The sequence below is a fragment of the Coregonus clupeaformis genome, chromosome 29 (assembly GCF_020615455.1).
Source record: "Coregonus clupeaformis isolate EN_2021a chromosome 29, ASM2061545v1, whole genome shotgun sequence".
Classification (NCBI taxonomy): domain Eukaryota; kingdom Metazoa; phylum Chordata; class Actinopteri; order Salmoniformes; family Salmonidae; genus Coregonus; species Coregonus clupeaformis.
Window position 1 is genome coordinate 39,996,771 of NC_059220.1, and position 23,675 is coordinate 40,020,445.

At 41.7% G+C, this 23,675-nt stretch overlaps 2 protein-coding genes across 3 annotated transcripts; both read left to right on the plus strand.

The window, feature by feature from the left end:
* The first annotated feature begins 1,487 nt into the window (after positions 1-1,487).
* LOC121571703 lies at positions 1,488-14,859 on the plus strand. Of its 2 annotated transcripts, none has more exons than XM_041883335.2 (3): positions 1,488-1,563; positions 10,956-13,038; positions 13,279-14,859. In XM_041883335.2, the coding sequence occupies exons 2-3, from the start codon at positions 10,974-10,976 to the stop codon at positions 14,610-14,612; spliced, it is 3,399 nt and encodes a 1,132-aa protein (XP_041739269.2). In that variant the 5' UTR covers positions 1,488-1,563; positions 10,956-10,973; the 3' UTR covers positions 14,613-14,859. The 2 variants fall into 2 exon arrangements, with proteins under 2 accessions (XP_041739269.2, XP_041739270.2); XM_041883336.2 differs by having other exon boundaries at positions 13,294-14,859.
* Positions 14,860-19,419: 4,560 nt separating this feature from the next.
* LOC121571702 (M-phase phosphoprotein 8-like) lies at positions 19,420-23,487 on the plus strand. The gene is made up of 3 exons (XM_041883334.2): positions 19,420-19,781; positions 19,924-20,010; positions 23,007-23,487. Exons 1-3 carry the CDS (start codon positions 19,653-19,655, stop codon positions 23,028-23,030), a joined length of 240 nt encoding a protein of 79 aa, XP_041739268.1. The 5' UTR covers positions 19,420-19,652; the 3' UTR covers positions 23,031-23,487.
* The last annotated feature ends 188 nt before the right edge of the window (positions 23,488-23,675 follow it).

Here is a 23,675-nt window from a genome sequence, read left to right on the forward strand (position 1 = left end):
TATTTTATGATGAGCTAACCACATATGATATAGCAATCTGGTGCCCGATGACACGGTCGATGACGTGGCACGCAACCATTGGTCTGAGCAGGGGAACGCGACATGACGATGGAGTGGATTGAGTAACAGGTGCCAGACTCAGAGGGCTGTGGTCCAATTCTCTCCCCATCTTGTGCGCTCAGTTTTCTACCACAAAACACCAGAAAATGGCTAAAAAATAGTAGAACCAGTTCACCTGCTTTTACACTGATTTGACTGTTATATGTTCAATGTTTCTTTTGAAAAAAATATTTAGGAATAGTTTCACCATATTAAAAGAGTTCAGTTCACTTAACAGGGTTTACCTTAAAATGAGGGACATATGTAAATTAATCACTAATCACATTAAATAAATAATAATCTTCAGGGCCTTATTTTTCAAATGTTTTAATCTGGATCAGAATGATCCGGATTCTGTAATTATCTTTTTTTGCAATACAGAATCAGATCGATCTGGCTGTTTTTGAGCTGTTTTTAATAAAAAATAAAATTGGATAGGATCATTCTGATACAGAGACCACAAAATCAAGTTCACAGAATCCAGATTTTCAGTGCTTTGAATAGGCCTATACCATTCCATCTACTGGACAGGTTATGGTACTACTTCTACACTATCATAGAGAAACAGAGATGAGTACATAAATACATAAACGACATTAATAAAGGTACCTATATGAAAAATAATAGAGCCTGCAGATCACTTATTTTATAAATAAGTACACACATTTATTTGACACATCTCAATATAACAACTGACCACATACCTATACTGCAGTCAATTTAACATATTAACCTTTGGTTTTCAGATGTAAGAATGTATTTTAAACCTGTTCACCTTAATTACATTACATTTCTTTTGTGTGTGCCTTTCACCTTTCTAAATCCACCCTGAATCCACCCTTCCAGTGGGATCAAGATAATCCTGATTTTAGGCATCAAAACTATTTTAATCACCTACATTTAATCCTGATTAAAGGTCAGATTGGATTACCAAATCTGAATCCCTACCCGGGTTTTTCAGTTTTGAAAAACCCAATTCTAACATTTAATCCTATCCGATTGTTGAAATCCGTTCAGATAACTTTTCAAAAACTGGGCCCAGAAATAGCTTTGTCAAAGGAACTAAATAACTTTACAATGACAGTGAAAACGTAGGGAAATTCTGAGGTAAAGTGGGTGAAAATCTTCTTTAAAGTCAGAAAAACATGACATGGGACATGACTTTAGGAAGTCTTTAGCTATATTAAAAATCTAATTTATTTAATTTTCCATGTGGTTTATATTAAAGGCTCCAATCTTTAAAAAAAAAAAAAAAAAAGATAAATGGGGCTGGCAGGTAAGATTTAGTTCCTCCCTGTCTCTGGCCCACCTTCCAGAACAGTAGGTGGCGGTAATGCACCAGTAACGCTGGATGCGAAACGCCGATTAATCCAACCAAAGAAGAACGTCTCATTGGGGCGCATGCGTTCCCCGATGTATGTCAAGGCACTAAAGTGGCGCTATATCGTTTCAACCTCTACTCAGGTAAGAATTTCCGAGACGTTTTATAAAATTTTACGGTTAATTTGTCAAAGTTTCAACAACTAGCTATGGTGTAAGACTGATGTCCACCGGCTCCCCGTGTCTGCTGCTATGTTATAAAGTAAAAAATGGTGACCACTTAGCAGTAAATGTTTACCCCGCCTGAGATTGTATTTATTTCTCCCCCTCTTGCCTCTGCCCTCTCTTATTGTTTCGCTCGCTCTCTAATGGCGGACGTGAGGCAGTGCTGCTTGCTGATGGAAGAGAGGCACATTTTAGCCCTGGTTGAAAATTTTATATTATCCTCTGAGGTTTGCAATAGTGTTGTAAAAACGACACGTACTGAGAATAATTATATGTTTGTATGTCTGTCAAGTATTTTGCCACAAACAGGGCAGTTAGACATGTAACAGTATAGCGCCTCCCTTCGGCAAATTGGCAACGTCACGTGTATTTTCTTTGGTTGCCCGGAGTAGTCTCTGGGGTGACTTTCCAGTTAAACGTTGACGTTACACCGGTATCTCAAAAACAAGACATTTGTTTTGGTTTCAGACTGTTGTGAAAACAATGTCCACTGAATAATTGTGTGTTTGGAGCACGGTTGTTTTTCTTCTATGTAGTGCTCTAGGACTTCTGTCAGTTACATGACTCAACATCACATGGGTTACTAATAGTCGGAGTAATTTATTATAATTTTTATGTAATAACAATGGCACAGTCTGGTTGGCTCTCCTACCTCCAGTTCGCCTCTAATCCATTCCTGCCAGGCCAGCAGGGGTGGGTATAGCTACAGTTTGTAAGGGGATATGAAATAATGTACTCCATACTGTTACACAACCTGGTCTCAGAGCACTTCAAATTATTCTGTAAGTAAATCCGAGACACTCCATTTAGTATGTTAAGTTTCGTATGATATTAATTTGTATGTCCATCATCCATTTCGTATGATGCACTACATGACCAAATTACATTTACATTTTACATTTTAGTCATTTAGCAGACGCTCTTATCCAGAGCGACTTACAGGAGCAATTAGGGTTAAGTGCCTTGCTTAAGGGCACATCGACAGATTTTTCACCTAGTCGGCTCGGGGATTAGAACCAGCGACCTTTCGGTTACTGGCACAACGTTCTTACCCACTAAGCTACCTGCCGCCCAAATGTATGTGGACACCTGCTCGTCAAACTTCTAATTCCAAAATCATGGGCATTAATGTGGAGTTGGTCCCCCCTTTGCTGCTATAACAGCCTCCGCTCTTCTGGGAAGGCTTTCCACTAGATGTTGGAACATTGCTGCGGGGACTTGCTTCCATTCAGCTACAGGAGCATTAGTGAGGTCGGGCACTGATGTTGCGCGACTAAGCCTGGCTCGCAGTTGGCGTTCCAATTAATTCCAAAGGTGTTCGATGGGGTTGAGGTCAGGGCTCTGTCCAGGCCAGTCACATTCTTCTACACTGATCTCAACAAGCATTTCTGTATGGACCTCCCTTTGTGCATGGGGTCATTGTAATGCTGAAACAGGAAAGGACCTTCCCCAAACTGTTTCCACAAAGTTGGAGGCACAGAATCGTCTAGAATGTCATTGTATGCTGTAGCATTAAGATTTCCCTTCACTGGAACTAAGGGGCCTAGCCCGAACCATGAATAACAGCCCCAGACCATTATTCCTCCTCCACCTAACTTTACAGTTGGCACTATGCATTCGGGCTGGTAGCGTTCTCCTGGCATCCGCCAAACCTAGATTAGTCCGTAGGACTGCCAGATGGTTCATCACTCCATAAAACGCGTTTCCACTGCTCCAGAGTCCAGTGGCGGCGAGCTTTACACGACTCCAGCCGACGCTTGGCATTGCACATGGTGATCTTAAGCTTGTGTGCGGCTGCTTGGCCATGGAAAACCATTTCATAAAGCTCCCGACAAACGGTTACTGTGCTGACTTTGCTTCCAGAGGCAGTTTGGAACTCTGTAGTGAGTGTTGCAACCGAGGACATACGATTTTTACGCGCTTCAGCACTCGGCGGTCCCTTTCTGTGAGCTTGTGCGGCCTACCACTTTGCGGCTAAGCCGTTGTTGCTCCAAGACGTTTCCACTTCACAATAACAGCAGTTACTGGGGCAGCTCTAGCCGGGCAGATATTTTACTAAATGACTTGTTGAAATGGCCGAATCCACTAATTTCAAGGGGTGTCCACATATTTTGTATATCTATTGTATGTTATGAATTGCAATTCATACAATATGTGACGAATTTGCAAAAACTACACAATGTTATGAATTTGCTAAAAGTATGATATGTTACGAATTCCAATTTGTTGTGTCTGACGTTAGCTAGGTGGCTAATGCTGGCTAACGTAAGCTAGGCTAGGGATTAGGGTTAAGATTAGGGTTAAGTTTAGGAGTTAGATTAAAGGGTTAAGGTTAGGGGAAGGGTTTGCTAAAAGGGTTAAGGGAAGAGGATTACACAATCCAGATCATTCTGATCCAGATTTTAAAAGTATTAAGTAGTTGAAAAGTTGTTAATTGGCTAAAATGCTAAAGTTGTCCATGATGAGATTCAACACGCAACCCATCCACCCTGACCAACCACCCTCCTTTTGTTTTTGCCTTAAGTAACCTTAAGTAACCATACCAAATGTAACATATCCAACTAATTTGAGTATTCCGGATTTACATTTGCTATGTTACGTCTAGTCAATGAGACCAGGCTGCGGTACATTTTAGGTAATGAAGAGCTCCATCAGCTATTTCTCAACTAGGCTAACCTTTCATTCTTGACTTAGAAGACACCAGTGTCTCCTAAACTCCCATCCCTAGTTGCAGGTGGAATGTTTGAATTTAGAAAATAACTCTTAAGGTAAATGAGGTAAATGAAGTAATCAACAATAATACGCTGCCATCTTGTGTATTTCTGATCTTCTCTCATTGGTCAAAACATGTGGGTGTCCACCCCAAAGTGCTGCACATCATGAGCGAGACTCAGAAATCGAGCGTTGCTTTGAATGACACTGACCTGGCGTGATCAATGGGTACGGTTACATGCACACAATAATGCGATTATTGTGAATACTCAGATTAATATAATAGTTTGATTACGATGTTTACATGCTTTGCAAGAAGAACAAATTATCTAATAATCCTGTTTTACATGGACACATCTGAAATCAGGCTACCTGATGGGACTTTGATAAATGCAGAAAATCGCCAATCAAAATAAACGTTCTACCACAGCGACCATGTTATTTTTGGGAAGCCTATTTGATTCTGTTCGGACATATAAAGTTTGTATGTGAACTATTTCTAAGATGCATACTTTCAATTTTTCTGAGCTAATTTCACTCGCGCAAAAGAGGGAGGCGCGCACTGCTGGTGCTAGCACATACGCAGATCAAATAAACCACTGAAATTCCAATTAAAGTGTTTACTTGTCCTTATAATTCGAAAGATTGCAAAAAACAATCAAGGGGTTTTAATCTTTGTATACTTCGATTATGACCGTACACCGATTTTAAGATAAGCAGAGTAAGATGGTTATATGACTAATGCCATTCGCTACCCAAGAATAGCAAAGCACCCTTTACTGGCTCAAACAGTCGATCAATCAGCTTAGTAAACTTTTGGGAAAAATTGTGTTTACCAGATACGATGCTATTTCACAGTAAACAAATTAACTGACTTTCAGCATGCTTATAGAGAAGGGCACTCAACATGTAAGGCCCTTTCACAAATGACTGATTGGCTGAAATACATTTATAAGAAGCTTGTGGGAGCTGTTTTGTTAGACTTCAGTGCAGCTTTTGACATTATCGATCATAATCTGCTGCTAGAAAAACTTGTGTTATGGCTTTACATCCCCTGCTATATTGTGGATTGAGAGTTACCTCTAACAGAACACAGAGGGTGTTATTTAATGGAAGCCTCCAACATAATCCAGGTAGAGTCGGGCATTCCCCAGGGAAGTTGTCTAGGCCCCTTACTTTTTTCAATCTTTACTAATGACCTTGCACCGAGTAAAGCATGTGTGCCTTCGGAAAGTGTTCTTACCCCTTGGCTTTTTCCACATTTTGTTATGTTACAGCCTTATTATAACATTTATTAAATGTATAAAAAAATCCTCAACAATCTACACACTACCCCATAATGACAAAGCGAAAACAGGTTTTTAAACATTTTCGAAAATATATACACTACCGTTCAAAAGTTTGGGATCACTTAGAAATGTCCTTGTTTTCTAAAGGAAAGCATTTTTTTGTCCATTAAAAGAACATCAAATTGATCAGAAATACAGTGTAGACATTGTTATTGTTGTAAATGGCTATTGTAGCTGGAAACTGCTGACTTTTTATGGAATATCTACATAGGCGTACAGAGGCCCATTATCAGCAACCATCAGTCCTGTGTTCCAATGGCACGTTGTTTGCTAATCCAAGTTTATCATTTTAAAAGGCTAATTGATCATTAGAAAACCCTTTTGCAATTATGTTAGCACAGCTGAAAACGGTTGTGCTGATTTAAAGAAGCAATAAAACTGGCCTTCTTGAGACTAGTTGAGTATCTGGAGCATCAGCAATTGTGGGTTCGATTACAGGCTCAAAATGGCCAGAAACAAATAACTTTCTTCTGAAACTCGTCAGTCTATTCTTGTTCTGAGAAATGAAGGCTATTCCATGCGAGAAATTGACAAGAAACTGAAGACTCTCGTACAACGCTGTGTACTACTCCCTTCACAGAACAGTGCAAACTGGCTCTAACCAGAATAGAAAGAGGAGTTTTCTTTCAGAAACAAGGACATTTCTAAGTGACTCCAAACTTTTGAGTAGTAGTGTATACCTTATTTCCATAAGTAGCGTGAGACTCAAAATTGAGCTCGGGTGCATCCTGTTTCCATTGATCATCCTTGATGTTTCTACAACTTGATTGGAAGTGACTCCAAACTTTTGAGTAGTAGTGTATACCTTATTTCCATAAGTAGCGGGAGACTCGAAATTGAGCTCAGGTGCATCCTGTTTCCATTGATCATCCTTGATGTTTCTACAACTTGATTGGAAGTGACTCCAAACTTTTGAATAGTAGTGTATACCTTATTTCCATAAGTAGCGTGAGACTCGAAATTGAGCTCAGGTGCATCCTGTTTCCATTGATCATCCTTGATGTTTCTACAACTTGATTGGAGTCCACCTGTGGTAAATTCAATTGATTGGACATGATTTGGAAAGGCACACACCTGTATATAAGGTTCCACAGTTGAGAGTGCATGTCAGAGCGAAAACCAAGCCATGAGGTTGAAGGAATTGTCCATAGAGCTCTGAGACAGGATTGTCTGGGGGCACAGATCTGGGGAAGGGTACCAAAACATTTCTGCAGCATTGTAGGTCCCCAAGAATACAGTGGCCTCCATCATTCTTAAATGTAAGAAGTTTGGAACCACCAAGACTCTTCCTAGAGCTGGCCGACCGGCCAAACTGAGCAATCGGGGGAGAAGGGCCTTGGTAAGGGAGGTGACCAAGAACCCGATGGTCACTCTGACAGAGCTCTAGAGTTCCTCTGTGGAGATGGGAGAACCTTCCAGAAGGACAACCATCTCTGCAGCACTCCACCAATCAGGCCTTTATGGTAGAGTTGCCAGACGGAAGCCACTCCTCAGTAAAAGGCACATGACAGCTTGGAGTTTGCCAAAAGGCACCTAAATACTCTCAGACCATGAGAAACAAGATTCTCTGGTCTAATGAAACCAAGATTCAACTATTTGGCCTGAACGCCAAGCATCACGTCTGGAAGAAACCTGGCACCATACCTACGGTGAAGCGTGGTGGCAGCATCATGCTGTTGGGTGTTTTTCAGCTGCAGGGACTGGGAGACTAGTCAGGATCGAGGGAAAGATGAACGGAGCAAAGTACAGAGAGATCCTTGATGAAAACCTGCTCCAGAGCGCTCAGGACCTCAGACTGGTGCGAAGGTTCACCTTCCAACAGGACAATGACCCTAAGCACACAGCCAAGACAATGCAGGAGTAGCTTCGGGACAAGTCTCTGAATGTCCTTGATTGGCCCAGCCAGAGCCCGGACTTGAACTCGATCTAACATCTCTGGAGAGACCTGAAAATAGCTGTGCAGCAACACTCCCCATCCAACCTGACAGAGCTTGAGAGGATCTGCAGAGAAGAATGGGAGAAACTCCCCAAATACAGGTGTGCCAAGCTTGTCGCGTCATACCTAAGAAGACTCGAGGCTGTAATCGCTGCCAAAGGTGCTTCAACAAAGTACTGAGTAAAGGGTCTGAATACTGATGTAAATGTGATATTTCTGTATATTGTTTCTAAATTAGCAAACATAAAATAAAATAAAAAGTCATTATGGGGTGTTTTGTGTAGATTGATGAGGGAAAAAAGTGAAGGGGTCTGAATACTTTCCGAAGGCACTGTATGCTGATGACTCAACATTATACACGTCAGCTACCACAGCAAGTGAAATCACTGCAAAACACTTAACAAAGAGCTGCAGTCAGTTTTAGAATGGGTGGAAAGGAATAGGTTAGTACTAAATATTTCAAAAACTAAAGCATTGTATTTGTGACAAACCATTCACTAAACCTCAACTAAATCTTGTAATGAATAATGTGGAAATTGAGCAAGTTGAGGAGACTAAACTGCTTGGGTAACCCTGGATTGTAAACTGTCATGGTCAAAACATAGCTAAGATGGGAAGAGGTCTGTCTGTAATAAAGTGCCGCTTTCTTGACATTGCTATCAACAAAACAAGTCCTACAGGCCCTAGTTTTGTCGCAACTGGACTACTGCCCAGTCATATGGTGAAGTGCCACAAAGAGGGACATAGGCAAATTACAGTTGGCCCAGAACAGAGCAGCACGGCTGGCCCTTAAATGTACACACAGAGCTAACGTCAATGACATGCATGTCAGTCTCTCCTGGCTCAAAATAGAGGAGAGATTGACTGCATCACTACTTGTCTTTGTGAGCGATATCGACATGTTGAAAGCTCTGAGCTGGCTGTTTTAAACGAGTAGCACACAGCTCAGACACCCAATGGGGATCCCTAATAAACACCACTACTCGGCCTACTGCCATAATCAGTTTAATATCGAATTATTAGTGTGCATGTAAGCGTAGGCTACTCAGTGAGAGAAGATCAGAAATAGACAAGATGACGGCATACACATTAAAATGTTTGATTACTTCATGGAGCGAAATTGTATTTATTTTAATAACGGCAAATTTTCAAACGTTCCACATGCAACTAGCGATAGGAGTTTAGGAGACACCGATGTCTTCCATGTCGAGAATGAAGAAGGTATCGCCATGTAAAGGTTAGTTTACATTGCTTTTCATTACCTAAGCTGTAGGCTTGGGTGGTATCCAGATTTGTATATTGTCATACCGTCCTTCTCTCATAGCGGGATTTACGGTATTACTGGCATAGCTCACAAGCGGGTGCTAAAAACGCAAGAAAAGGCCATTGTACCTCTATTACAAGAACAACAAAATTAGCACAAACTAGTAGCGAAATCACATAGACGCTGTTAGCTAAATGCTAACGAGCGAAAACTAACAAACTAATTGCAAAGACAGGCAAATCCAGCTCATAAAGTTATACAAGCATACAGTGAGGGAGAAAAGTATTTGATCCCCTGCTGATTTTGTACGTTTGCCCACTGACAAAGAAATGATCAGTCTATAATTTTAATGGTAGGTTTATTTGAACAGTTAGAGACAGAATAACAACAAAAAAATCCAGAAAAGCGCATGTCAAAAATGTTATAAATTGATTTGCATTTTAATGAGGGAAATAAGTATTTGTTTGTGTAGTCAAGGGCACAGCCTCATAGGGGAAAAAGAGAGCGCTTTGGGACAAATGTGGTAGGCTTTTTTTTTCATGTATTGAGCCACATCATTAGGATCGCCAGCTATTAGTAGCCCTGAACATGGGGCTTGATGGCAAGAAATGATATGAGTTGCATTCGCAGTCTAGCAGCAGGAATAGAATAGTCTGGCATTTAGCATATTCCGGTGTTTGGCATCAACCACAATATGAGCATAGCTGCTGCATAAGGACATGGCGTGGAAGCCCCCACATTTCAATAGGGCATTTGTAGCCTTGTTCAAAACAGTAAGAAACTGATTAGTGAACTTGACCACCTCCCCATTTTCTGATGTCTTCAAATAAGCAAAGAAACATTGGAATGGAATTTACCGAATGGAAACAAATGTATTACAGCTCTTTTTTTTTCTTGCTGTGTGAGTCGCATTACATGTTTTTTTTTTAAGCTTGACACATTAAGATGAAACTACTTGATTTAGCCTTCAGAATTGTATGATGTTGCACTTGGAGAATATTAACCCTTTATTGTCCATGGTTTGAGACAAAATGGATCCCATGGTGCTGAGGCAGTTGCCGTGTTTACTATGTTGTCATAACAGAATGACCATTCAGTTGTGTTCAGCTTTGGTCTTTGGGGGTGTCCATTGCACTCATGAAAGGCTGTGCAACAACATTGGTGTTCTATGTCTCTGTGGCAACTACAGTCAGTTGCAGTCTACAATCGTGTTTGATATAGTGGACTGGATTATACATGGACCCAAACTAGAGAATGAGCGTGGCCAGGTAGTGCTGCATCTCGGCTCCTGTTTGCTGCCTACTGCCCAGTACTGAATGTTACCCTTATGTCTACCTTCAGATAACAACCAATCCCCGGTAGCCTCCTGATCACTACGGCAACCAAGGTGTTGCATTACTTGGCAACAGAGATGGTAGAGGTGGACAAAGGGGGAGGAGAGAGACAGAGAGGATAGATGTGTGACCGTGTTTGTAGGGGGAGGTAGAGGTTTGAATGAGGAGAGGAGAACCTGGACAGAAGGAGTAGAGGGAGACCAAAAGGGAAAGGAGGTACAAGGGAAGAGGGAAAGGATGAGAGGGAAGATGTGCAGAGGTAGTATTCTTGCAGGACAGTGGCTCCCTTGGACAGTCAGTGGTATTGTAGGCATTGTTATGCTCCAGATTCAGCCCTGCAACTAGATTCACATGCAACCCTATCATTGTCCCCTGAACACAGTCGTGTTCCAAATACACCAATACTGTGCAGGCATGCACAGAATTTCAGATATGTTTTACAATGCCAAGGGAAGTCTCTAGAATTCCTGCATAGAAATTGTGTGTCTGGAAAGCAACCACAGTCTCTTAACTGGACTTTACCTGAGCAGAGCTCATTGACTCTTACGAAATAAACCTGCTAGCCTAGAAAGTGGTTGGCTATATTCCTATTTTTTCACATACACACAGCTTGTACCTGGAATACCTGCACTCAACATGTTTACCATGGACTATGCTTACCATAGGCTTATGGGAGGTTTCTCCTAATAATCGGTGCTGTGTTTGTGTGGTTGCAGGTGGTAGCAGCCTAAACGATGGACGGGGAACACCAGGAAGAGAATCCTTCACATGAAAAAGAAAATGCTCTACACAATGAAGAGAAGACTTCATGTGATGTGGAGAAGACTTTATGTGACATGGAGAGAGCTTTATGTGACGTAAAGAAGAGTGCTGAAGAGAGCAGTTCAAGTGATGATGAGAACAGTTCGGATGATGAGGTAGGACAAAGACTGGATTCAAACATCCCAAGTGGGTCAGATCCTCTTCTATCTAATGCAGAACGCCCCTGCGATAATGAATCTGAGCCGTTGCCCCAAAAAACTGCACAAGCTAAAAAACCTCAACGCAAGAAATTTGCACCACGGAAAGGTACACGGTCAAGCTTACGTTCTAGCTCAAAAATGACAGTCAGCGCATGTAGTACGGCAGATGATGGTAAAAGAAAATGGGGCAAAAAGCACTTCTGCCTGTATTGCAATGAACCACACCATAAAATTGCAAGACATTTAGAAAGGATACACGCAGAAGAAGCAGCTGTCGCTCATGCTATCAGCTTCCCCAAACTCTCCAAAATCAGGTCTCTCTTGCTTGACCAACTCCGTAACAAAGGCAACTATCAAGTTCTTCAAAGTGGAAATTGCGAAATTGTGACAAAGGATAGAACCTCTTACGATGGTGTTTCTGTGCGTGACTGCCTGCCCTGCCAACACTGCTCAGCTTCTTTAAACAAAATAGATTTATGGAAACATGAGGGCTCATGTAAAGCCAGAAAAGGACAAGATGAAAAGAGGGGAGGAAAAAGGGTGCGGGTCCAGGCTGCGCCCTCTCGACTAATTCCATTGCCGGTCTATTCTACTGGAGGATGTGAAGAAATAATACACAATATGAATCAAGATGACATCTTATGCCACATCAAAAATGATCCCCTGATATGTAAATATGGCAATGCACTATCTGCAAAGCATGGCCATGCCAAGTCACAGTTTACTTACATTGGATCAAAAATGAGGGAATTGGCTAGATTTGTACTTACTGTAAATGAGATGGATTGTGGTGTCCAATATCTGCATGAAGTATGTGTACCATCCAAATTCAAATTGGCCGTTCATGCTGCCAGGAAAATTAGTGGTTTTGATCCTGCCTCCAACAGGTACAAGACCCCATCTCTTCCTTTAAAGATTGGCTATTCCTTGAAAAGAGCTACTGAAATAGCTTTTGGGGAGAGTCGTATGACAGAGGACCGTGAGGCAGAGGAACAAGCCAAAAGCTTAATTGAGCTTCTTGAAAACGATTGGAATAACTGTTTTTCCGGTCTGTCCCTCAGCGCTGTCCCTCAGTGTGATGAAGTTGATGTGACTTCACTAACTGAGGATTTGATAAAACTTCAGAAGTTTCTCAAGGTTGCAGAGGACACGGCAAAGAAAGAATTACTCGAGAGCCCCACCAACGCTGTCTGGAAAAAGCTCAATGAAACTCTTCTTGCAGAAATAGCTCTCTTCAACAGAAAAAGGACAGGAGAGGTTGCGAAAATGCTGTTGGAAACATACACAAACCGAAAGAAAGCTCCAGCTAGTGCAGACATTTTCAATAGCCTCTCAAGGCTGGAGCAGGAGCTTGGTGACGACAAACTAACCAGGGTGGAAATAGAAGGCAAAAATGGTAGAACAATGCCGGTCCTGCTAACGGCAAGGATGATCTCATCTCTTGAGATCCTTATTGCAAACAGAGACAAAGTTGGTGTGTCAAAGGACAACCCTTATGTCTTCGCACGGAGCCCAGACGCAGCAAGCTACGTCAGAGGGTCTGACTGTCTGAGGAAGTTTGCTCATGAGTGTGATGCAAAGAATCCTGAAAGTCTGATCCATGCAACAGTGAGGAAAGAGGTTGCTATCCATAGCCAAATACTGAACTTGAATGAAAGTGAATTGGATCAAGTGGCAAAGTTATTGGGACATGACACCCAGGTCCACAAAGAGTACTACAGACTCTCTGAAAATGCAGCACATCTAGCAGAAATCAGCAAATTGCTGCTTGCAATGGATCAGGTTCCAGTTGTAATTCCAGGGCCATCTGAGGAAAGGGTTGTTTCACCTACATGTGGTGAGTATCAGTTGTTTTGGAGAGTATTTGGACAACATTTCCATTTTGTTTCAAGGGTTAAATGTTCAGTGGGAAAATCCCAGTTCAAGTTGTTTTGTGCCATTTACATGTTAACTAGATCTACATTTTTGATAAGCTTGCAACTTATTACCCTATAGTATTTGCTCTGTTCCTCTTTATAATATATGATAATGGCACATGTTCATGAATCCTTTTCTTCTGTATGTATTAATTTTATAGGGGTATATTCTGCAGGGACATATCCAGTGGGAACCGATTCTGCGAGGACATATCCTACTGGCACATATACCACTGGGTCATCTTATCCTACAGGGACATATTCAGCGAAGTCATATACGTTGGGGGCACAGCCTTCAAGGTCATATCATGCTGGGACATATTCTGAGAAGTCATATCCTTCAGGATCCCATTCTGCAAGGTCATATTCTGCAAGGGCATATCCTACCGGGATAAATCCTGCTAGGTCATATTCTAATGTGATACATCCTGCAGAGACCTATCCAGCAGCTTCATATGCTGCAGGGACACATCTTGCAAGTTCATATCCTGCAAGTCCTTATGACCTCTCATCTCCTGCAAGATCATATGCTTCGGGGACGAATCCTGCAAGATCATATCCTGAAGAGACATATCCTGTAGGGACATATCGTACAGGGACACATCTTGCGGGGTCACAACTTGCAAGGTCATATCCTGCCGGAACATATCCTGCACAGACACTTCCAGCGCAATCACTTCCAGCGCGTACAGTTATTACGCCAACACTTAATGCACAGACACTTCCTGTTGGGGCATTGCCTGTGGGTGCAGTTCCTGCGGGGGCAGGTTCTGTGGGGATGGGTAAGGTGGGCACAGTGTGGAAACAGAGGATGTGGAGTGATGCAGCTAAGGCTGCGGTGAACCGTCAGATGGGACACTTTATCTCAATGATGGAGGTTCCAGGTAAACGGGACTGTGAAGTATGCCTGCACAATGAACCAGCTCTACGAGACAGGACATGGAGGGACATCAAAAACTATGTGCACAACACAGTAAAATCTATAAAAAGGAAGAAGGGCCTTACAAGAGTGGACCCCACAAAACAGAAAAAGAAAGGAGCGGCAAATAAACAAAAAGAGGCAAATCGTGCTAAAGAATGGGTTGGTGGAACAAAGACAATACCTGCAAAGGGTCAAGAGGAGAGACTTGAGGCAGGTCCTGTGGCAACACCAAGGAAACAGAAGATATGGAGTAATGAAGCTCAGGCTGCGGTGAGGCGGCAGCTAGGAGACTTCACTAAACTGATAAAGATTCCAGGTAAAAGGGAATGTGACGCATGTCTTGCAGCTGAACCAGCTCTACAAGGCAGGACATGGAAAGATGTAAAGAACTATGTGCGTAATACATTAATGACAATTTGCAGGAGGCATATTTCAGGCAAGCAAAATATGGACCATGAAAAACAAAGTCCAAGGACACAAAAACCAGGGGTTCAACAAAATCCAGGGGTGCATCAGAAACCAGAGGTCCTGTTGGGACTTCCAGACGATCCTCCTGTTTATCTGTACTTATGATTACCTTGAACTAGTTTAAAAAGCTTTTGATTTAATCTGACCATCCTTGCTCACTCTGATCTCACTTTGTAGCATAAATCAAGAATGAAGAAGCAGTTTAAGTATATAATATCACTACGTACTTTATTCTACAAATGTATCCGTAGCAACTAAGCTACGTAGTGACATAGTATGCATATACACTACCGGTCAAACGTTTTAGAACACCTACTCATTCAAGGGTTTTTCTTTATTTTTTACTATTTTCTACATTGTACAATAATAGTGAAGACATCAAAACTATGAAATAACACATATGGAATCATGTAGTAACCAAAAAGTGTTAAACAAATTAAAATATATTTTATATTTGAGATTCTTCAAATAGCCACCCTTTGCCTTGATGACAGCTTTGCACACTCTTGACATTCTCTCAACCAGCTTCACCTGGAATGCTTTTCCAACAGTCTTGGAGTTCCCACATATGCTGAGCACTTTTTGGCTGCTTTTCCTTCACTCTGTGGTCCGACTCATCCCAAACCATCTCAATTGGGTTGAGGTCGGGGATTGTGGAGAACAGGTCATCTGATGCAGCACTCCATCACTCTCCTTCTTGGTCAAATAGCCCTTACGCAGCCTGGAGGCGTGTTGGGTCATTGTACTGTTGAAAAGCAAATGATCGTCCCACTGAGCCCAAACCAGATGGGATGGCATGTTGCTGCAGAATGCTGTGGTAGCCATGCTGGTTAAGTGTGCCTTGAATTCTAAATAAATCACAGACAGTGTCACCAGCAAAGCACCCCCACACCAGAACACCACCTCCATGCTTTACGGTGGGAAATACACATGTGGCGATAATCCGTTCACCCACACCAAAAATCTCCAATTTGTACTCCAGACCAAAGGACAGATTTCCACTGGTCTAATGTCCATTGCTTGTGTTTCTTGGCCCAAGCAAGTCTCTTCTTCTTATTGGTGTCCTTTAATAGTGGTTTCTTTGCAGCAATTCGACCATGAAGGCCTGATTCACACAGTCTCCTCTGAACAGTGGATGTTGAGATGTGTCTGTTACTTGAACTCTGTGAAGCATTTATTTGGGCTGCAATTTCTGAGGCTGGTAACTCTAATGAACTTATCCTCTGCAGCAGAGGTAACTCTGGGTCTTCCATTCCTGTGGCGGTCCTCATGAGAGCCAGTTTCATCATAGCGCTTGATGGTTTTTGCGAGTGCACTTGAAGAAACTTTCAAAGTTCTTGGAATGTTCCGTATTGACTGACCTTCATGTCTTAAAGTAATGATGGACTGTCGTTACTCTTTGCTTATTTGAGCTGTTCTTGCCATAATATGGACTTGGTCTTTTACCAAATAGGGCTACAGTGGGGAAAAAAAGTATTTAGTCAGCCACCAATTGTGCAAGTTCTCCCACTTAAAAAGCTGAGAGAGGCCTGTAATTTTCATCATAGGTACACGTCAACTATGACAGACAAAATGAGAAGAAAAAAAATCCAGAAAATCACATTGTAGGATTTTTAATGAGTTTATTTGCAAATTATGGTGGAAAATAAGTATTTCAGTCTTCTGTATAATCCCCACCCCCTACCTTGTCATAACACAACTGATTGGCTCAAACACATTAAGAAGGCAAGACCAAAAATTACTTTTAAGAAGGCACACCTGTTAATTGAAATGCATTCCAGGTGACTACCTCATTAAGCATGAAGCTGGTTGAGAGAATGCCAAGAGAGTGCAAAGCTGTCAAGGCAAAGGGTGGCTATTTGAAGAATATAAAATATGTTTTGATATGTTTAACACTTTTTTGGTTACTACATGATTCCATATGTGTTATTTCATAGTTCTGATGTCTTCACTATTATTCTACAATGTAGAAAATAGTAAAAATAAAGAAAAACCCTTGAATGAATAGGTGTGTCCAAACTTTTGACTGGTACTGTAAACTTGTTTAGCCGACTTTTAAGGACATTTTATGAACTTCTTTTGAGCTGCAAAATTACTTTTGCCACATTGTGGCGCCCAAACTCAAAATCCTTTGGCATAAGCTACACCAATGATGTATGTAATCCCTGGATTGCTGATGCTATGTATTGTCCTTTAAGAGGCTTTGAAGACACCGGTCGGCCATATTGGCACTCCCCACTAGGAGCAGTCCTCCATAGGAATGACTGGAATTTTACAGTATTTTAATTAAATGTTTCATGGACAAAATTACATGTATTTAAGTATTTTTTTGTTGTTGTAGTGAGGACCGTAACATTAGTACTCTAAAATACTTTAAGGAAACGTTATGTGTATTTTTGCCTGTACCGTTGTATGTGTAGCTAATGTATATGTGTAGGTTAGGTTTTGAGTTAAAACAACTGACCAGCAAACCTAGAATTTAGTGGGTTAGGCTATTCCTGGTAAAGTGCGGTGTGAATGGGTTTAAGTACTACATTTGTGCCCAGTTTAGAGAGTATGGTTTGATGTTTGAGCCGCTTGAAATCCACCAATCACGTAAAGAAGAATGTTTCTTTGGCTGTTCTTGAATTATACTGAACAAAAATATAAGCGCAACATGTAAAGTGTTGGTCCCATGTTTCATGAGCTAAATAGAAGATGCCAGAAATTTTCCATACGCACAAAAACATTCATTCTCTCACATTTTGTGCACAAATTAGTTTACAACCCTGTTAATGACTGTTTCTCCTTTACATTTTTGGCATTTAGCAGACGCTCTTATCCAGAGCGACTTACAGTAGTGAGTGTATACATTTTCATATTTGTTCGCACTGGTCCCTCGTGGGAATCAAACCCACAACCCTGGCGTTGCAAGTGCCATGCTCTACCAACTGAGCCACACAGGACCTCCTTTACCAAGATAACCCATCCACCTGACAGGTGTCGCCCTCCCAGAGTGCAAAGAACCGTGACCCTGGACAACACCCTGTCGTTCTCTGCGAACATCAAAGCAGTGACCTGCTCCTGCAGGTTCATGCTCTACAACATCTGTAGAGTACGACCCTATCTAACACAGGAAGCAGCACAGGTCCTAATCCAGGCAATTGTCCTCTCCCGTCTGGACTACTGCAACTCGCTGTTGGCTGGGCTCCCCGCTTGTGCCATCAAACCCCTGCAACTTATCCAGAACGCTGCAGCCCACCTGGTTTTCAACCTTCCCAAGTTCTCTCATGTCATCCCACTCCTCCGCACACTCCACTGGCTTCCAGTCGAAGCTTGCATCCACTACAAGACCATGGTGCTTACCTACAGAACAGCAAGAGGAACTGCCCCTCCCTACCTTCAGGCTATGCTCAAACCCTACACCCCAACCCGAGCACTCCGTTCTGCCACCTCAGGTCACCCCCACACACACTTTTTATGCCTGTGATATGTGGTTGTCCCCCCTAGCTATCTTAAGATGAATGCACTAACTGTATGTCTGCTAAATGACTCAAATGTAAACAGCATGATCATTACACAGGTGCACCTTGTACTGGGGAAAATAGGCCACTCTAAAATGTGCAATTTTGTCACACAACACAATGCCACAGATGTTTTGAGGGAGTGTGGAATTGGTAGGCTGACTGCAGGAATGTCCACCAGAGCTGTTGCCAGATAATTTAATGTTAAATTCTCTGTCATAAGCCGCCTCCAACATTGTTTTAGAGAATTTGGCAGTACGTCCAACCGGCCTCAGAACCGCAGACCACGTGTAACCACGCTAGCCCAGGACCTCCACATCCGGCTTCTTCACCTGCCTGGCTCCGAAGTGGGTGGGCCTATGCCCTCCCAGGCCCACTTGTGGCTGCGCCCCTGCCCAGTCATGTGAAATCCATAGATAAGGTCCTAATTTATTTATTTCAATTGACTGATTTCCTTATATGAACTGTAACTCTGTAAAATTGTTGCATTTTTATTTTTTGTTCAGTATAGAATCTTCAGATGACTACACAAAGACCACCAGCTCCATTGAAAATGTTTTCTTCTAATGGATTATACATACATACATACATACATACATACAAGTAACTGAAATGTGCGTTGCCTATTGGAAACAGTTCCTTCGTTCTGCGTGTGGAATTGGTTTCAGAGAATCACACAGAACCTATTCCTCTTGTACTTCGGTCTTTAGCAGTCCATGTAGGGCTACTTGTTTTATTGCCCTTTTGTCAAAGGAAAAACATTTCAACTTTTTATATTAATGTTACTATTATTCAGTACTGTCTTAACCATATTGATTTCACAGCAGCAGTTTAAGTTCTTCAACACTAATTTAGGCTGACTAACTTGTATAGGGTTTGATAGCTGTTGCTTCTCTATGATTTAATCCACTTGCCTACTAGATAATGTTACTATTGCAAGTAAACCTTTCTGTTGCTTCTAATTGCATTAAGGTTCAAGGAGAAATTATGTAAATGTGTTTGTTTATATTTATCAGTTCATGTTATAACTGCAACGGGTCTGCCACAGTGTTGTTAGGCGTTAACTGAGAAAAATAATCAGGGGTTTCAACCACACCCCACTATTTACTGTCTAAAGATGCTTAAATTGTTTGTTTTTTTCACTAACATGTATTTGTTATCAAGCTGCCTGGTGCTCATTGTGTGTACTGTAATATACTATATATTTGCTTGGTTAATAAATTGTTACTTGATGTAAATGTTCAAATGTTATTTAAGTTCTCAGAATATTCATACAGCCTTCTTGAGGTCCATCATTAGTGTTCCAACATGGATTTAGAATTATACCAATAACATTTAAAGGAAACAGCTTTGAGATTTCATGATGTTGTAATACTAGGAATCTATTATCACCATTGCTTAGTGCTTTATGCTTTTACGAACTTAAAACCCTTTTGGATGAAAAGACAACGCCCTAGGTAAGTAGAAAATCAGCTAAACCTTCAAAGAAGTGAACTGCCCCTCTAATTCTTTAAACAATTAGTCCCCTCCCCATTTAATATAATATGTAACTTGTTTGCTACCAGTGGCTTTGGAACGATTTGGTCCTCAGTAAGAAGGAGTCTGTGTGTGTGTCTGTTGCCTCCCGCAGGACTCCAGTGGTATGTCCCTGAGTATGCTGGCAGCAGCAGGGGGACAGGATGACATCCTGAGGCTGCTGATAAAGAAGGGGGTGAAGGGGAACGGACGGCAGAAGAACGGCACCACTGCCCTAATGCACGCTGCAGAGAAGGTAACACAGGACAGACTGGTTTCAACCACCTTATTACAAACAAAGTACACATGTATAAATTCCCTTTGTTTGTATGTTAAATGTCTGTTATGCTATGTGTACTTACTAACTTAACCCCGTATCCTTTAATTTATCATTTCAGAACTTCCTGACCACAGTTGCTATCCTCCTGGAGGCAGGGTCCTACGTCAACGCTCAAACACTGGGAGGAGAGACGGCCCTGATGAAGGTACGGAGGAGGAGAACAAATAAGGGGAAAAGGGGGGAGGTGATGAAGATAAATGCTGTGTTTAATTAGAAAGCAACATACAGTGGTCCTCTGTAGCTCAGCTGGTAGAGCACGGCGCTTGTAACGGCAAGGTAGTGGGTTCGATCCCCAGGACCACCCATACACAAAAATTTATGCACGCATGACTGTAAGTCGCTTTGGATAAAAGCGTCTGCTAAATGGCATATTATTATATTATTATACAGTGCATTCGGAAAGTATTCAGACCCGTTGACTTTTTCTACATTTTGTTTCATTACAGCCTTATTCTAAAATGGATTCAATTGTTTTTCCCCCTCATCAATCTACACACAATACCCCATAATGACAAAGCAAAAACAGGTTGTTAGAAATGTTTGCAAATTTATATAAAATAAAAATAAATTAACACTGAAATTACATTTACATAAGTATTCAGACCCTTTACTCAGTACTTTGTTGAAGCACCTTTGGCAGCGATTACAGCCTCAAGTCTTCTTGGGTATGACGCTACAAGCTTGACACACGTGGATATGGGAGTTTCTCCCATTCTTCTCTGCAGATCCTCTCAAGCTCTGTCAGGTTGGATGGGGAGCGTCGCTGCACAGCTATTGTCAGGTCTCTCCAAAGATGTTTGATCGGTTTCAAGTCCGGGCTCTGGCTGGGCCACTCAAGGACATTCAGAGACTTGTCCCGAAGCCACTCCTGCGTTGTCTTGGCTGTGTGCTTAGGGTCGTTGTCCTGTTGGAAGGTGTACGTTCGCCCCAGTCTAAGGTCCTGAGCACTCTGGAGCAGGTTTTCATCAAGGATCTCTCTGTACTTTGCTCCGTTCATCTTTCCCTCGATCCTGACTAGTCTCCCAGTCCCTGCAGCTGAAAAACATCCCCACAGCATGATGCTGCCACCACCATGCTTCACCTTAAAAATGTAAAACAGAAATACTTTATTTACAATGAGACTCAAAATTGAGCTCAGGTGCATCCTGTTTCCATTGATCATCCTTGAGATATTTCTACAACTTGATTGGAGTCCACCTGTGGTACATTCAATTGATTGGACATGATTTGGAAAGGCACACACCTGTCTATATAAAGTCCCACAGTTGACAGTGCATGTCAGAGCAAAAACCAAGCCATGAGGTCGAAGTAATTGTCCATAGAGCTCCGAGACAGGATTGTGTCGAGGCACAGATCTGGGGAAGAGTACCAAAATATTTTTGCAGCATTGACGGTCCCCAAGAACACAGTGGCCTCCATCATTCTTAAATGGAAGAAGTTTAGAACCACCAAGACTCTTCCTAGAGCTGGCCGCCCGGCCAAACTGAGCAACCGGGGGGGAAGGGCCTTGGTCAGGGAAGTGACCAAGAACCCGAGCTCCAGAGTTCCTCTGTGGAGATTGGAGAACCTTCCAGAAGGACAACCATCTCTGCAGCACTTAACCAATCAGACCTTTATGGTAGAGTGGCCAGACGGAAGCCACTCCTCAGTAAAAGCCAAATACACGTGTGCCAAGCTTGTAGCGTTAAACCCAAGAAGACTTGCGGCTGTAATCGCTGCCAAAGGTGCTTCAACAAAGGTCTGAATACTTATGTAAATGTGATATTTCCTGGTTTTTTTTATATACTTTTGCAAACATTTCTAAAAACCAGTTTTTGCTTTGTCATTATGGGGTATTGTGTGTAGATTGATGAGGTGGGGGAAAACAATTTAATCCATTTTAGAATAAGGCTGTAACGTAACAAAATGTGGAAAAAGTCAAGGGCTCTGAATACTTTCCGAATGCACTGTACATGTGTGGGGTATCATAAGTTTGAAGGAAGGTTGTTGTCTTAGGCACCTTTGCAACACAGGATTCTATATCCTAAACTACTTTAACTACATAAGAGCTTTCAAGAATGCATGATTTTAACTACCTGGTCAAAATAGTCATCCAAATCACTTGTAGTTAAAGTAGTAGTTGTGATGACGATAATGCAGAGCACATCCTGGCAACGACATGCCATTGTAGACATACGATAGTTGGATAAACAGTTATCAATGATGATCTACTGTAGTCCTTGTTTTGTTCATTTGATGTGAACATTACATCTGCTTTAACAGCCACATCATTGAAATAATTTCCCCTTTTTTGTCAACTGCTGTGCAAACTGTGGCATTGAAGTAAAACCGGGTCACCAAGGATACCCATGTCTGTAGTTTATTCTAAAGATATGTCAAATGTCCTCATGTAATTTGACGTCTTTGTTTGTCTGTCGATACATTCAGGTAAGTTTGACTTCAAACACTGCCTTTTTACAAGAATGTGCATATGAACTCTGTAACCCATCCCGGTTACAGGTACCCAAGAGCCCTGGCTAACACACACACACACACACATCTGCTAGTTGGTGTAGTGTCAGTGAGTAGATCAGGAGCAGGCTCCAACATGCATTATGCTGAAGACTACTGTAGGCCTAGTTCAATAAAATAGTGAGGTTTTATTTCTGTCTATGGTGTCTGCCGGTACTTTGATCATGGTTTTCACTCCTTTGTGTGTGTTCCTCTCCTGACCCTGCTGCAGTCTGACCCCATGATGCTATGTCCATATAATAAACAGTGTACATATGTTTCCATATCAAAGAATAAGATTTATTTTTGATTCATCAATGAATGTAAATGCAATGGGAATTTAAGATAGTTTGTTTTGAAGATATTACAAAAGTAGCTACCAACTGTCAGACAAACCTGAATGTCAAGTCGTCAATAGAAAGTACCTAAACATGAGAACACTAGTTTCTGTTTCCCTCTCACAAGGGAAAGCTCATACCTGAGCAGGGGCCTATTCAGTAAGGTGACACGTTCAATCAGAATGTTGCCTATATAAATCGAATGTATGGAGTTGACACAGGATTCTATATATTCTAAGGACAGGAAATCATGTCTGTTCTACACAATATATTTATATCTGAACGTCTTGTACCGTTTCAATGTCCTGAACAGGCTCCTGGACGGTCCTTTATCTGAAGGTCATCAGCGGAGAGTCTTTTTGAGGAAGAACAAAATGGCCGGAGTGGATTGAGTGACAGTTGCAAGACCCTGAGGGCTGTGGTCCAAACTCTCCTCTTGTGCATTTTGTTAACTTCCCCTCATTGATTGAAAAGAAATGGACTTGTCTAAGAATTGTGGTGGAAACTCCCTCTGGCTTATTCTTACACCAATCCAATGCTTTTAAATCCATGACTAGGAGTGGTCAGAGGCACACTTTGTGGAGAAGAGTAGAGAATTGGAGTGCAGTATTTTGAAACAGGGCATTTGTCCCTGCTTGTGCGAGAGAGAAACAGCCATGGTAGCTTAGAATGCAAATCCTGCTGATTAACTACACAAGACCGATTACGTCACAACTTTGACCAGCCATTCAAGTCTGTGTCGTCCATTTGTTGCAATAGAATTGGAGGGACTGCAAAATGGGAATAAGTGCTTGTGAATGGTTTGGAATTAGGTTAGATGTACATCTCTACAGTATTTTTAAATATGTACTGTATATCAAATGTCTATTGATAATGTATGTCTATAAATGGCCTATTAACTATAAAGGGTCATACTTGTATTATAAACACTGACTTAGGATGCACCTGTGTGACCAACTGGGGTCAAACTCAGGTCTCCGCT

What these genes read in the sequence shown, in the direction of transcription:
- LOC121571703 (XM_041883335.2), top strand. Translation starts at nt 10,974, where the DNA reads ATGGACGGGGAACACCAGGAAGAGAATCCTTCACATGAAAAAGAAAAT. An exon ending in GGTTGTTTCACCTACATGTG is followed by an intron (nt 13,039 to 13,278) that starts GTGAGTATCAGT and finishes TTAATTTTATAG; the next exon opens with GGGTATATTCTGCAGGGACA.
- LOC121571702 (XM_041883334.2), top strand. Translation starts at nt 19,653, where the DNA reads ATGTCCCTGAGTATGCTGGCAGCAGCAGGGGGACAGGATGACATCCTG. An exon ending in TAATGCACGCTGCAGAGAAG is followed by an intron (nt 19,782 to 19,923) that starts GTAACACAGGAC and finishes TTATCATTTCAG; the next exon opens with AACTTCCTGACCACAGTTGC. An exon ending in GAGAGACGGCCCTGATGAAG is followed by an intron (nt 20,011 to 23,006) that starts GTACGGAGGAGG and finishes TGTCCTGAACAG; the next exon opens with GCTCCTGGACGGTCCTTTAT.